Below are 15,398 nucleotides of genomic sequence, written 5' to 3' on the forward strand. Positions count from 1 at the left end.
ATAACACTTCAGTCCCTAGAGATTAATTTAACAACAATTGGGCTATAGCTTATGCAATTACAAAATAAGAAAATCCATCGATGTTCAATTAATGAAAAAAATAAATATCCAAGGAACAGCAAATCTCGTTTAACCAAATATATCCTCATTGCATTACATCCTCTGAATCTAAAAAGAGGACACAACTCACCGCGCATGCAGCTCTCAGACCATGAGATTTGCAGCCTTCGCAATGGCGAGGCAAATGCTGTTCATCTTCATGAGCTTGGAGTCGGTATCGTGCATCAAGGACGTGATTTCAAAGTCATCGAACCCATTCTCGCATGTATCGTAATCAGTGCCGACGGTACTTAACAAGCTGTTTACAGTTCCCTTGTCATTAACCTTGAGAGCACTGTCAACCTGGCCGAGATTATACTTGGCATCATCATAGGAGGTCAAGCAGTCATTGAGAGCCTCCACGGCCAACTTGTCGGTTTTTGGGTCCTTCACATACTTCTGGGCGGTCTTGGTGGCAACATCAGTCTCTCGCATGAGGGCATCCATGGCCAGCTTCAGCACGCCAGTTGCATCATGCGGAACCTGGATAGTGCCGACAATGGGTTTGATCGAGGAGAAGCACAAGTCTGGCTCATCAGTTTTTGCACAAAACGACTTGATGACTGCTGCAAATGCCGCGTCGAATGCACCGCCGATCGCACCGCCAATGGATCCTCCTGCACGGGGAGCAGGTGGCGGGGTTGTAGTCTTCTTGGGCTGACCTGCTTGAGGTGTTGCAGGATTGGTGACAGGGGGTGTCGCAGGCTTGGTGACAGGGGGTGTTGTGGGATTGGTGACAGGGGGTGTCGCGGGCTTGGCTACAGGCGGTGTCTCGGGCTTGGCTACCGGTGGTGTATCGGGCTTCGGGGTCGGGGAGGTTGGTTTTTGAACAGGAGGGTCGAAGGCTTTTTGGATTAAAGCAAAGTAGTCGGGTTCAAGAGCAGAGATGGGGACCGCATAGGCAGAAGAGCGGGGGAAGCAGGTGGCGGAGGCAAGAGAGGAGGAGATGGAAAGTATGGCAAGGAGGAGAAGCGTCGACCTCATTTTCGCGTTTGGAGGGGAGAGAGAAAGAGGAGCAAAATGAATGAAGAATAGAAAAGAGATGTAGAGGGAAGAGGCGCGTTTAAAGGATAATGGGAAGATGATAATTTTAGAGAGCGGTGGTTATTTTCGCAATTAAAGAGGAAAATTGTAGCCGTTGATAGGTACCTAAATTAAGAAAGGTTGTACATGCCGCTAGCTTCGAATTTGATTCGTATTTTTTTTTTTTTTTTTTTGACTGAAAGATATAACAGAGTTTTGTTTGTTGCCTTGTTGGTGTTAAGCAACGGAAACAGTGATGCACGTTTGATTCAAAGAGACGCGATTAAGGCGCGCTGCGTCAATTTTTGGGGTTAAGATTTTAACAGAGTAGTTTTGGCTTCATGCGGCGCACACTATATAGAATTAAAACAGCCCTCCATATGGTTTGTGCTTGTATGAAGTCAAAACTAGTCTGTTAAAATCTTTACCCAATTTTTGGTCGGATATAACCCGTTAAACTGAAAGATTAACAAATTTTGTGGGTTGGAGCCTTGGAGGTTTCGGTAAGAACTTTTTGTTTGTGCTTTATTATGTATGTTGGAGCTCTTAATGATGATAATAACATTAGTAATTTGCATAGCCGAGAACAGTTTCTTAATTATAATATATTTGATTCTTCTAAGTCGATCAACGGTTGAGACCCTTTAGGCATCAAATCAGGGGATGAGACCAAATGAAATGGACTGTTTAAGTTTATATTAATGAGATTTACTTCAATACACTGTTTTAGTGAAAAAAAACTATTTAAAATTAATTTGACCATCCGCATAAAATAAGAACAATATTGAAAGATTAAAGATGGCCGGTTACGATTTTTTTATACCAAAATTTATCTTATAGATGGAATGAGAAAAACAAATGTTTTATGTTTAATTAATCTTGATTTTGACACACATTATGGAAACTCTCTTACCAAAAACAGCCATTTAATCCAATCAATAACAAATTCTATACTTTTTATGTAGAATCCAGTTAGTATGACTTTAGTGTCATTTGAACATATATAGCATCAACTCCAAAACCCTATCAAATCGACTTCATATGATGAATTTAAACCATTCAAACCGATCTACTTCATTAGTTGTGTGTTTACATGCAAAATTTATAATTTTTTGTATTTATTTAGTAACAAATCAAGTAGTCAAATGTGAGAGTTTTTAAGTTAATTTTAACGCATTCATTTTTCAATACTTTTAACCACTTTATCTGATACTAAAATAATTTGAAAAATAAAATTTTTACATGTAAACACATCACTCATAAAATAAATCAGTTTGGACGGTTTAAATTAGTCATTTGAAGCCTATCAAATAAATTTTAAAGTTTGTGTCATATGACACAGATGTCATACTATCTGGACTTGTACTGAAGATTCACTTTAAGTTAATCTTTGAGATTGATTCTATGCTAAATATTTGGGATGAGTGATAATGATCAACATCCATGAAAAATGTAGCTTATATATGTTTTTTAATTACTGAGGTATATAGCACTTTCGCATTTGAATTCTGAAGCATTTTGCCTAATTTAGTTACATGAGCCTACTCGTAAAGCAAAAATAAAAGAAAATATGTAAATCTTCGTCGGGTAGGGTAGTTGTTCCTGTGTAATTTTGGAAAATGGAGTAGATTTGATGGGCATTAAATTTATTTTTGAGTCAATACTCAATAGGCTTTAGCATCTTTTTAATAGACTAATCTATCAAACTTCACAATGACAATCAAGCATATAAATAGATTAGTCTATCAAACTTTGAATAGATTAGTCACAAGTTGGTTCTTAATAAAGTTTGATCCATGAAATATTAATCCGCTGGTATTTATTAAGAACCAACTCACAAGTGCATCTTTTTAATAGACTAATCTAACTTTACAATGACAATCAAGCATTAGTAAAGTTTTTGTACCTACCTAAGGAACTCAAAATACTTTCAAATTAGAAATTTACTGTTCACAATCACAAACAGGCAGTATACATATAGCAGTGGAGTATTGATATCTATTGAAGAAACTCGTAATACTTTTGAAATAAGAAACTGACTGCACAAATTCAATCACAATTAAGAATTCTACATGTAACAGTGAAGTATTAATTACTACCAAAAAATCACAAACTACTTACGAACATTATTTACTCTAGCATTAATACCTACTAATAAAACACAAAATACCTGCAATAAAGTTATTGTACGGCTAAAATCAAGGTCACATTAACATCAATCGAGTGATATTAACCTCATGTACAAATACCCATAGTAATCTAATATTAATACCTAATAAAAATATTAACTCAATAGAACTCATCAAAATCAAACTAAATAACATCAAGATTAAGATGAAGATATGATTACCCTATACTTAATCGGTACCTCTGTTTGCTTCAAGAAAATGGCTCTCAACTTTTTTGTTAAGTGCCACTTGCAATCAATCTCATATACCAGATTTTGAGCATTTTGACAACCAAAAAGATATTGTTTTTTAAAATTTCAGACATTGCTATTTTAGTTATTTTGCTGGTCTCTCAAAGTCAACTCAATATGCAATTGAAAATCATAAACAAAAAATAAATTCAGTACTTTTGGAAGTACTGGCTCATGGCCATCTGCTTTACAATTAGAAAAAATCGTTTGTTCAGGGCTTCAGAGTTAGGAAAGTACTACAGACCTTGAAATTTAATTCATTAACCCTCCCCACATTGGCTATTAAATAAGCACGCTATTTAGTTCTCTGTTAATATATTGACAACATAATTCCTTGCATTCTTTGAATAATCTTCGATCTTGATGTACTCCCTTGAAAACTCTCTAGTCTGGGCAATTTGATGGGGCATCTGAGCACTTGAAGAACACAATTCCTTACAGTCAGTGCATCGAGCAGTGCCAAAATAGAGCGAGTCTATGCTTCCAGTATGGTATCAATTTTTTCAGTAACAAACATGTTAATAGCCTCCAATAGGTGGATCCAGTTCGAATCATCAAGATAAGTTGTGCAAGAAAATTGAGAGAAACATTTGGACAGGCATCTCATCGAACAAGTGGCATGTGGCATGTGGCCTCCTACAGAAAGAATATCCGGGCAATGAAGAGAAGCGGTTGCAAAGAGCAAACATGACATCAGAAGTCAGAAGATGGAGAATTGTTAAGCAAGAAGAAAGGAGATCGCCAGGATAGAGGAGAATAGCCAAATGAGAAGAGAAACGTGAGAGGAAAAAAAGGAATCTCAAGAGGAAGGTTGAGCGGAGAGGGAAGGAACATGTGCGCAGGAATAAAAATAGGAAGTTCGAAAGAATAAGGAAAGATATGCAGTTAGGAAGGTAGTTAAGAGGGAAGAGAGCTTTGACAGGGTTGGAGGATAACACTGCGGGATTTGAGTCAGGGGCAATATGTCTTCTCTTCTACTAGTCTATTCATTCATTCAAACCTTTGGGCTTGCGTAATTTCCCAATCTGGAAAGTGTGACCCATTTGAGGTATTGCTATGTCCATCACCAGTTCTCTTGCAATATACCATTGCAACCATGAAGCTTTCCTCCTGAAGTGTGTAAAGATACATTGCCCTTTCATCCTGAAAATATTTCATCAATAATTTCATCAATAATCATACCCATGAGTTGACAATAACACTTATTAATGAAGCAATTGTTGCTAGCTTTTATGCCTTTGAAGAGGGCTGATAAAAAGAACAACTGTATGCTACTTCGACATAATCATTTCCTATTTATGAAATGGAAAAGATTTTTTCATGTTCCATTACAGTTCCATTTCATGTCTCCTATGCTACTCTTTGGTATCGAGAGGATTAAGTGTTGGATCAACTTTATCCTTTCTAATAAATATAATGCAGTTTGCAAGATAATGTTTCTGAGAGTCTAAACTCCTAATGAGCTGTAGGTATAGAAAAAGAAGTTGCAAAGAAAAGTTATAATCTTACCTCAGGGAGTGCTAGAAATTCATCTGGAGATATTTGAAGCAGCTCAGAGGCAGTTTGACCTGTGCACCATGCAAAAACTTTCCCACTTTCATCAGAAACATAAATATGTAACTCAAAGCTGCATATGCACTTATCACAATCGCAATCACATTCGCAAAATGTGCAGTGGTATAGGCCATCTGCTCTTTGATTCACTGGCTCACTGCATGAAGAGTGACACAACACTGCTTGTATACTGAATTGCTCAATTTGATCAAGGTGCACATGGCATATCTGCATGTATAAATAAAGTCATGAGAAGGATGTATGACCATTGAAGGAAGGATTTCCATAGGGACTGCAATACCTCTGATGTTAGGTCAAGTACAAAGTACTAGATGTTGTGGATACTCTATTGGCTTGACCACTGTTTTACTTCAAAGCATTCTCATCCAACAGTAACTTCTTTATTGCTTCCTTTTGTTTTACTTTTATTTTTATATATTTATTTATTGATTTATTTTGGGGGAAGGCAGGAGGGTCGAGCCCCAAAATGCTATTCCATGCATAAGCAAGATTAAACATTAAAATGGCATGTACATATATCAATTTGGCACACAAACAAGCATTGGTAAACCTGCTGTCAAACCTGGTGTCTAAGGCTGGCAGTTGCTGTTTATCCAACCGGACCCATGCCAGTTTTAAGATGACCTGGCTGGGACGCTGGGTTAACACACCAGGAAATATCAGAATCTTTTAGCCGGCTGGTGGGTTCGGTTGTCCTGACCCAACATTATACTTAAATTAAATTAAACAAGTCAGGATTAAGTACATGGGTTCTGTCTGTTTGATCACTTATGTCAGATAGATGTGACAGCTTGTGGAGGCATGATGAGTTTAATAGAGCAGGTAAACAGCTCAGATTAACAAAAGACGACCCTGGTTCCCTCTCAAACCATGATACTTCTAATCTGTACCGACCAAGAATGGCAGTTAATCAGTTATAATATACAAGTAATCGAGTACGGTGCTATTTAAGAATAATTATCAGAGTGCATTATACACAGTACTTGATGAACTAGCTGCACCCGTGATATGCCATGTGTTACAATCTCATGTTGGTATGAATGTGGATTAACATGTGTCGTTATTGTAATTGCTTCTCAATTAAAATGCAATACCAATCTAAAGGTTATTAATTTCTTAAAACCTTTGTGAATTAATGGAACAAGTTAAGCTTGATATGTACACTCTGTGACCAACACCTACTCTTGCCAATGACCTGAAAGAAAAGGACAAAATGTATAGCTATAGATATTCAAATTTCCAAAAATAAGATAAAATAAACGAGGCAAAAAATCAATAGAACTGATAACGTGAAGAATAATTTGCTAGTATAAAATTATAAAGAAGAACAAAAGTATTCCATTAGAAAACACAAGCTTACCAACATTCAACAAAATGAAGCTTTACAATGATAGATCCTGACTCATCCTCTATACCCAAGTGATATATGGTCTTTGAAACATTAGTTCTCTGCTTACAGATACTTGCCACCATACCGTATAGGCTGACTCCACTCATTTTGTCACGAAGGTCGATCACATACATCTGAAAAGGTTCATAATACATGTACCATCAGTAAGCTTGAGAATCAATAAATGAAACTTTCAATACCAAAGCCAAACAGTTCTACATCCAGATCAATGTCAAAAGCACATGAAAAAGATAAAAGTCCATGGTCATCTGATATTACCTGAAATGGATATTTGCTAAAGTCAATTGCCCCATGAGAGTCACGAGGTAAAGATACTTGTGATGACTTTGTTTCCTGAGTTCGCATTTGAGTTGATGATAGCACTACCTACAATGAGAAGCATATGGATTATGGAACAGTCACAGCGACAACATCTTCTTCAATGAAAAGGTTGTAATTTATCCAGCACCAACCAAGAATAGTGTCCGTCACTGATCTAAAGCTCAAAACTTCCATTCAGAACCATATTTAGGGCTTCTTAAGTGACTGCAAGATATGATAAATTTTCATTTACTGTTTTTCTGTTTTCTTCAGCTTTTGTTAATGAACACCTTTAGCCCCTGACATTTACTTGAATCACAACTTCAACTAATAGAGCTATAGTTGTCTAATTAAATCACATGCCATAATTCTTGTTATTTTAGGAGTAACTTGATATCTGAACACAGGTACATTATTCTATTTTCCATATGTTTTTTTTTTCAAAACAAAAGAATACACTGCAAGCTCAATAAAAAATCTTTGCACTATTAAGAATATAAAATTTAATTGCTGATTACATTGTTATATGGATTCCCAGAAAATCCATGGTCCAAATCAACCATCATCATCAAAAGTTCATTTTAATGTTATTTTAATTAACTTGATTGCATGAATCCATAAGAGCAAAGCACAAAACAAGTGCTGTTTTGAGGTTCTACCATGGCTACAGTCACTTTGCTGGTGTTTGGGATCAGATTAAGGGTTCACCATGGAAGGACCCCGTGAGACAGATGTGTTTCCACCCTACTGAAAAGTTTCTTTGAAGCAGATTGGCATCAGCTTTAATTCTTTCCTTTTTAGGAGGCATGACATGTCACTCCTAATTTCACAATGACAGCAGCCGGTGATGATGCACAATTATTATAGCTCAAGATACAGGTAAGGAGACTGTATGATGTTCTATTTGCTATAAGAAGCTTTAGATTACGGGTATGAGGATTATTCGTGTGTAGAGACACTAGATGAGCCTTTCAATGATACTTTGCATAGAATTGGTGGAATGACTACTTGGTGCTTGATTGAACTTTTAGGCTACGTCCTAGTGTAATCTAACAGTTATAGATGTTACTCTTGTTTCAGTAAAATTTAGCTGGACCTTATTGCTTAAACACGTTAATCCAATATCACCCTTTTTACTGATTGCAGTTAAATATCTGGAGATCCAAGCTAATTGTAAGCTTTATCTAATATATTTCTAGTTAATTTGAATTTTGAACTGCATTTTATTTTCTTCACCCTAATATCACCAATGTTTCATTTGTAAGTTGCTACAGTCTTTCTTGTGAGTGTCTCAGCATGTTTATGCTTACCTGTTCCTCTTGTTGAATAACCGGCACCAAATAAATCTGTGTAGCACTGCCATATTCTAAACATAGCTCTTCAGATTCCTCTCTCCCATTAGTCAAGTAGTTTGAAATAAATGGTGTATCAAGTGCAAGCATACTTCCAACACTGTAAAACACCCAGAACAAAGAGGGAAAAATGAAGAGACAAAAGTAGTAAAAAAGAAAGAAAAACAAGGGAAAAGTAACAAGCTGTAAAATAAGATCTCTGTATACTTCATAAAGGTTGAAAATCTTAATCTTGACTTTCTAGATCATTCAAGGCAACTGATATATATAGGTTAGTCAAGCCCGTTACCAGTATGCTCAATCCGTCCCTTCCGTTTGCCAATAACTTTAGACATATGCCTGAACTACACCTCCCATGTAGTATGTATTTCTCCATGCCAATGAGAAAAGGGGGAAGTTGACCTTTTCAAAGATGATTGGGGAGGCCAACTTATGCAACATTTTTGATTCTTTTCTTTTTGGGAGAGGCGTTTTTATTAATATAGCAAAAGTATACATGATATTTTTAGCAAAAAGCATACATGAACTAGTGCTAAATTTAAGGAAACCTGAAAAGATTGGCAAGAAGAACCTGCTCTCCCCATAGAAGAAACTTCATTTTCCAACCTTCGTTGTCAATAAGAGTAATCTCTTTTCTTTGAATATTCCCCAGATTTTCCAATGATTCAATTGATTCTATCCTGAAAATAGAGAAGATAGGAAGAATATGAAATCCTGGAGGCATATACAATGCTTGAATTTGATAGCCTTTTTCTTTCATGAAAAAAAAGGATCACAAAGAAAGGTTAAAAAAAATTTATGAGATACATGCTAGCTTTCAAAGGGCGAAAAGTAACAATAATTTGCAGCTATTAAAAGCAAGTCGGTATGACACAATTTTGCAGTTTAAGGGCAAAGGGGTAAATTTTGTTTGAGATACCTTGCATAGAAGGAATAACAAGTACCACTTTTCACGTCACTGGGTGATATAGAAGAGAAAGAGTAAGTGCAAAACTGAGCACCCAGTAACATGGCATCCTCATCTTCATCCTACAAAAAAAATTAAGACAATCAAGCATAAAGAGCCTGATCTCAAAATAGAACAAAATAGTAGCAATAACAGTTTTGGTGATTTGAGGTTATTGGAAGCAAATTTGTTGGTGAAATTCTCCAGATTCAGCACACGAGCTCCTAAAGGAAGACCTTCCAACAAAAGTGCAATACAATACCTAAGAAGGTAGCATTCAAAATTTCTGTAATGACAATATTTTATATGACAGGTACTAATGTTACCTCATCTAACAATATGATGATATATTCAGTTGGTAAAAGTCGAGCCTTTCCAGAGCCTTCAGTTGCAGTACGAAGAGAACATCCAGTAAGAAATATTTCTCTACCTTTCTTTAATATACCATTTGGTCCCACATAGTCGTAGTATCTATCATTGTCCAAAACCATCGTCAGCAACGTGTTATAGAAGTCATGAATTTTAGCAACTAATAACTCGTTCTAGTTTCCCCTTTGGGTCTTAGAAAAATATGCAATCATTTTGATATAGTACGACCAGGCACTGCTCCTCAAATCATATTAATAATCAGGAAAAAAAAATCTGTGGAATTAAGGTTTCCACTGTAAGCAGATGACATATTAATTGGAGTATCTTGGGGTGCACCCATGACCTCTAGAAAATCAATTCAAATTTCTTAGCATTTGAGACAACAAGCAATCCAAGGCATTTATGACATCATAGCAAGATGCATAAGTGAATAAAACAAAAAATATATAATAAACACAACAGTGCATACCTTCGATGAAGATATAGGTCAATGGTGCAGGAGCTCCATAAATCTCCCAAGCTAAGCATGTAAATATTCGTACCTAAACTAGAAAAGATACGGTAACAGAAAAGTTAACAATCCTCTGAGAGCTAAAGGGAACTAATAAACTGTCCATCACATGAGTATAATTGAAAAATAAGAAAGAGGATTTTGTCTGGAATGTCAGCCCATTACTGCAACATATACATATACCAATGAAAAGCCTTTTTTTTTCCCTTTCTATGGTTTGTTTTTGTTTCTGAATATTCTGCTTGTTATTCTGTTCAGGTGGTACCACTTTGTAGAAAGTGAAAAAAATTCTGTAAAAAAAATGTAAAATAAATGTAGGAAATAAAGTTAACCTGGGAGAAGAAATTCATCAATAATAACAGCTTCAATTACACTAGAAGGAGAAATGAATTTTTTCTCATATATAGAGTCGATGGTGACAGTGTTAGGTAGCCTAGCTCTCCTTTGCCTTTTTTCTAACAGATCCAACACTTCTGGCTTCCTTTTTGAGCTAAGATACTTGCGCTGCTCAATCCAAGCCTAAAATTTACATGGTGCCGTCAAATATTAACAAATAAAAATATCACTGAGACATATCAGTAGAGTATCTATGTTTATGTAACATGCCAGATAACCAGCTCTGGCATGGGTATGGTTTATATATATCATTCATGTACAATTTTGACACTTAACTGAGCCAGAATTAAGGTTAATTTACACATTTTGAAGCTTAGTCAGTTACCTACACAATTTAAAGCCAAGCCCCTTAACTGACTTTCATCAAGCAAAAAGTTTTAATTGGGGAATAAATAACCAGCAATGTAGCCTTGACTTGTCCAATTTTCTTGTCAACAGAAAGCAGCTGGCATGTACTGATGCCTTAATTATTATCTATATAGACTCGCTTTTCAATCAATCTGAAGTGACTCGAACGACAATCATGGATCAAAACAGAGAGCAAACCAATAAACAATGTGAAATCACAGCCGAGCCCAGGGTTCGATACATGTAAACAGAATGGGAATCAATTGGCCCCGTTCTTTGCCACATCTATAATTATACATCATCTTGTGCACTTTTAAGCAAAAATGTTAAAAAGTACTCAAAGATTGACCCTCGGTTTTTTTCAGAAAATTTCTACAATTGACCCCATATTCTTCTCGTACCAGTAATGGACTTGTAGGTACCCAGACCTGGCCTATAAAAACAAAGCCATGAGTACTGTAAACGTGTGCGATGAATTCACATTCAGGACAATGTTATATGAGCGTGTGGAGTCATCTTTTATATCTCGATAATTCTCTAGTAGCCTTAAATATTCAAAACAACAGGACTCTACTATTCTATGATATTTCCAAAGACATCTTCAACTAAATAAGTATTTTAATAGGTACTTTCTTTCAAACTTGAACCTGGAAGAGATCTGAGAGGAGAATGGCAGCTGTGACGCCACTAGGGTATGCCCTGCAGGTTTTTAGTATGCGAGAGACAGCCCAGCACCACGGCGGCTGATCTCCGCCATTGGGGGTGTCGCTGAGTTCGTTACTGCCGTCGCCTGAGGTGGATGCGAGCGTCGACCTGGCGTACTCCACAAAACCTAGAAAAGGATCTTCTTGATTACAGGAGGGAGGCGATGAGAGGGTGTCGAAGACAGGAGAAGTCGCCATGGAAGCGGAGCGAGGCATCTCTCTCTGTATCTGTGCTGAAAATTGAAGGAAGTGAATAGGCGGGAATTGAAGGAAGACACGGGAGAGCCCTTATCTGCTACATTTCATGCCTTCAAGAATTGGATCGGCTTTGCATATACTGTCCTTCCGATCTACAACGGACGGCTCACACCACGCTCGAAATTAAATCCCCTATTACCTGATGCGAATCTGGTCCATCTGTGTTGAATCGAACGGGTTGGAAGTAGAAAACATATCCTGCTTTTGAAGGAGTGAAAAATCAGCAGATAGTCAGGCGGGAATGTTTTCCGGATATATTTCCAGAAACGGCTGAAACTTTTAGAAATCCTGCACTAATCCGTGCTCCTTTTATCAAATTATACGGAACAAAATTTGAATCATCAAATACATTGTGTTCAAGTTCAACAGATCATGCATTAACGATTCCAGACCAACTAATGAGAAGTCATTCTTAATTCAAATATCTAGGGGCGGACCCACCATGTAACGGGAGACAGCTGTCTTCTCTGAATTTTGAATTTCAGTGGTGATCCATCGGTACTGATTGACTTTGTCTTCTTCTAGAAAAATTTTTGCCCCCTCTGAATATTTGATTTGTAATTCGGTTAAATTTAGTGTTAAAATCAGAATAATTTTTTTTAATTATGATTGGTAATTGGAATTATAAGTTAAAGCATCGGAAATTACAAGTCAAAAAATTGAAAAATATAAGTCAAAGCATTGTTTTTAGGCCCTGTTCGGCTCACTGATGGGAATGGGTGTAGGAATAGGATTGGTAAAAATTTGAACTGTTTTTTACTGTTCACGCGGAAAAAGAAAAAAAAAATTCAATCTAAGTGAATTTTTCTTTTCTCACGTGAACAGTAAAATCTCCACCACAACCGAACAGGGCCTTATCGAGTACCCAATTAGTTAATGGGTTTAAATCCGATTAGCTATTTAAATCCGATTCAATATTTTTTTGCCCCCTGACAAAAATCTTGGATATGCCCCTGCAAATATCTAATGTTTTTTATGTATTGTTGTGCCTCATATTTTATAATTTTGTTTTTAAAGTCCAAATAATTGATCTAGACCGTTTAACATGATATCTATATTAAAATATGCTTATAGACCAAATTTTTTTTTTAATTGTTTATTGTTTTATTTTACTTTTCATAATAAGTGATTTTGTATATATCTAAAATAAATATTAAATAATTTAAAAAATATATCAAATTTGGTCTCCTAGTGTACTTTAATATGAATGTCATATTAAGCGGTTTGAATTGACCGTTTAAACTTTAAAAATAAAAATATAAAATACTAGATACAATGAGACATGAAACATTTGAACTCTTCTTCTCTCGACTATACACGGGTCAGCGTAATAAACTAATAATACTAACTTCAACCTCTACCGTCTCTGATGTATTAAATTCTCTAAGTCTGAGATCCAATACTCATATCGCATTAGCTTTTATACGTTTGACGACTTAATTTCGTATGTCCCTCTCTAGCTCTATCTATCAGTTTCTTATTTTTCGTCCAGTCTTTAATATTTCTTATTGAGTAAAACTACGGTATTGTGCATAGTGCGGATTTTGATTTTTACTATGGATCAATATCATTGTATTCAGAGTTTAAACAAACGATCTTAATTATTTATTTAATATAATCTCTATATGTAAAATATACTCGTAGATTAAAATTTATATTTTTAATTTTATTTTTTACTTTATTTTACATGGCCACGATATCACTTGTTTCGAATGTTCTAGAATCTCTAGATCAATTGGTTTTTTATTTATCTAAAAAATTAGTAAATTAAACTAAATGCAAAAGTTGATCTACATGTACATTGTCGCGTAGAGATCACGTTGAGCAAGAGGTGCAAATGTATTGATTATTAGATGAATATTGATACGGATTGTATATTTGTTTTTCAATAATACTATTAATAAAAAAATATAAATATTATTAAAAATAGCAACTTCATTATAACAGTGAATAATACAATTTTTTCTTGAGAAGGGTTCAAATGCCTCCATCATACCTCCATTTTTAAAAACTTCAATAACTCAAAATTTAAATTATAAATATCAAAATAAAATCGGTAGATGTGATCTATGTTATTTTCTCTATATGCTCATAAAATATTATCACATTTCAATTTTTATTTTTATGTGAATTAATAAGTTGAAAAATCAACGTCTATAATTTATTCACATTAGTATATTTTTTTACGATCTCTTGATGACAACCAAAATAAAGTTAAAATGTTGTAATATTTTACATGTGCATAGATAGAATGATGTAAATCATATCCAACGGTTTTATTTTGACTTTTAAGTTTCAAATTTTGAGCTATTAAAGTTTTAAAAAATGGAGGTATGATGGAGGTAAAAAAAATAGAGGCATTTGAACCCTCCTCTTTTTTCATAATATATACTAAACTATATGGTTTATATCTACTATTCATATGCTACTAATTAAAATATAAAACCATATTTGTATATGTATCCGCACGAGAAATTAAGATATCATATATTCATATCTAATTTTCAGATACATTTTTTGATGAATAATATCTAATCTGTTTGCACATCTATGTTAAACAGTTCAGATCAATTAGTTAGGCATTGAAAAAAAAAGTATTCGGTTGCCTAATTTCTGAAAATAAATACTAGTATCGTGTATGTGCGTTGCAACGTGAATATATTATAAAAGAACAAAAAACAAATCTCATACAAAATAACATATTTTCATATAAAAAAAGACCAATGAAAGAAATAATTATTCAATAATGAAAAAAATAGACCATTGTTTGCTCTTACAATTGCAGAGCTTATTCTTTAATAACATACCATGAGCTTTATTTTTACTTACACATAACATTTTTTTTGTTATGTTGCTTGAAGGGAAAATAAGAGGAAAAATCATCAAAATAAGCATTATTCATTGTCATATTACGATAACTTATGTTGTCATATTATAACTCTTGTTATTGTTATAAGAGTTATCCTCATCTCCCTATAATTTATATGTATTAGTATATCTAAAAATAGAGAATATAATATTGTTTACTTAAATTAGATCATTAAATGACAAATAACATTCTTTATACGATACAAAAAATCGAAAAAATGAAGACATGGTCAATCAATAAATAAATAAAAAATCCTTAAATGACATTTAAAAAATGAGAAAAAAATTTAGGATCAAAAGATGGCAAACTATACAAACTTGTGGCGAGTACGTATCTAAATTAATTTAGACTTCTACACATAAAAAAAATAAAAAAGATGCATAGAATCAGAAAAGGACATACTATTTGCTTGGAGGGCTGATATTCAATCCGAAATTTTATTTTTTAAACACAGTCATTGGCGGATCAGAACATCTACGTGCTTAATATAAAAATAGAGATATTACTTCATAGTACGGACATATATGCGCTATGCACAGGGCCATAGCCTTTCCCTTTCTTATTTGCTTCCAAGCATCAACTCTTGTACGTTTTTTTTAGAGAGCCTAGTAAACTCCGCAAGTCATCTAGTAAACTTCGCAGTCAATCCAAGACTTGCCGTTTTGAGAGTCGCAGCACTAGTTCGGCCGCTCAGCTCCGCCTCGCCTCCATCCCTTCTCGTCAACCCGGTCTATCTTGTCTCGCTTCATTTGAGCAGATGACTTTGTTAGGGATTATGCCGCTCATCGCCTCGTCCATTCATCTCTATTTTCCGGATT

At 34.9% G+C, this 15,398-nt stretch overlaps 2 protein-coding genes across 2 annotated transcripts; both read right to left on the minus strand.

Moving 5' to 3' along the window:
- On the minus strand, positions 1 to 1,571 carry LOC144550540 (uncharacterized). Its single transcript, XM_078298567.1, has one exon. The coding sequence runs from the start codon at positions 1,081 to 1,083 to the stop codon at positions 205 to 207; it is 879 nt and encodes a 292-aa protein (XP_078154693.1). The 5' UTR covers positions 1,084 to 1,571; the 3' UTR covers positions 1 to 204.
- A 2,191-nt stretch (positions 1,572 to 3,762) lies between these two features.
- Positions 3,763 to 11,950, minus strand: LOC144544157 (Nucleic acid-binding proteins superfamily). The gene is made up of 14 exons (XM_078292571.1): positions 11,851 to 11,950; positions 11,397 to 11,779; positions 10,338 to 10,524; positions 9,964 to 10,036; positions 9,452 to 9,596; positions 9,099 to 9,208; positions 8,728 to 8,859; positions 8,138 to 8,279; positions 6,786 to 6,893; positions 6,477 to 6,640; positions 6,240 to 6,311; positions 5,862 to 6,000; positions 5,051 to 5,323; positions 3,763 to 4,684 (listed from the first exon to the last, which is right to left on the minus strand). The coding sequence occupies exons 2-14, from the start codon at positions 11,667 to 11,669 to the stop codon at positions 4,532 to 4,534; spliced, it is 1,971 nt and encodes a 656-aa protein (XP_078148697.1). The 5' UTR covers positions 11,670 to 11,779; positions 11,851 to 11,950; the 3' UTR covers positions 3,763 to 4,531.
- Positions 11,951 to 15,398: the final 3,448 nt, after the last annotated feature.

This window comes from Carex rostrata, chromosome 2 (assembly GCF_964058835.1).
Source record: "Carex rostrata chromosome 2, lpCarRost1.2, whole genome shotgun sequence".
Taxonomy (NCBI): Eukaryota; Viridiplantae; Streptophyta; class Magnoliopsida; order Poales; family Cyperaceae; genus Carex; species Carex rostrata.

Excerpts from the sequence above, each read along its gene's own strand:
- LOC144550540 (XM_078298567.1), bottom strand. The coding sequence starts at position 1,083 with ATGAGGTCGACGCTTCTCCTCCTTGCCATACTTTCCATCTCCTCCTCT.
- LOC144544157 (XM_078292571.1), bottom strand. The coding sequence starts at position 11,669 with ATGCCTCGCTCCGCTTCCATGGCGACTTCTCCTGTCTTCGACACCCTC. Across the intron at positions 9,209-9,451 it reads TCATCATATTGTTAGATGAG|GATGAAGATGAGGATGCCAT; the intron begins GTAACATTAGTA and ends TTTTTTTTGTAG. Across the intron at positions 6,641-6,785 it reads TTAGCAAATATCCATTTCAG|ATGTATGTGATCGACCTTCG; the intron begins GTAATATCAGAT and ends GAACCTTTTCAG.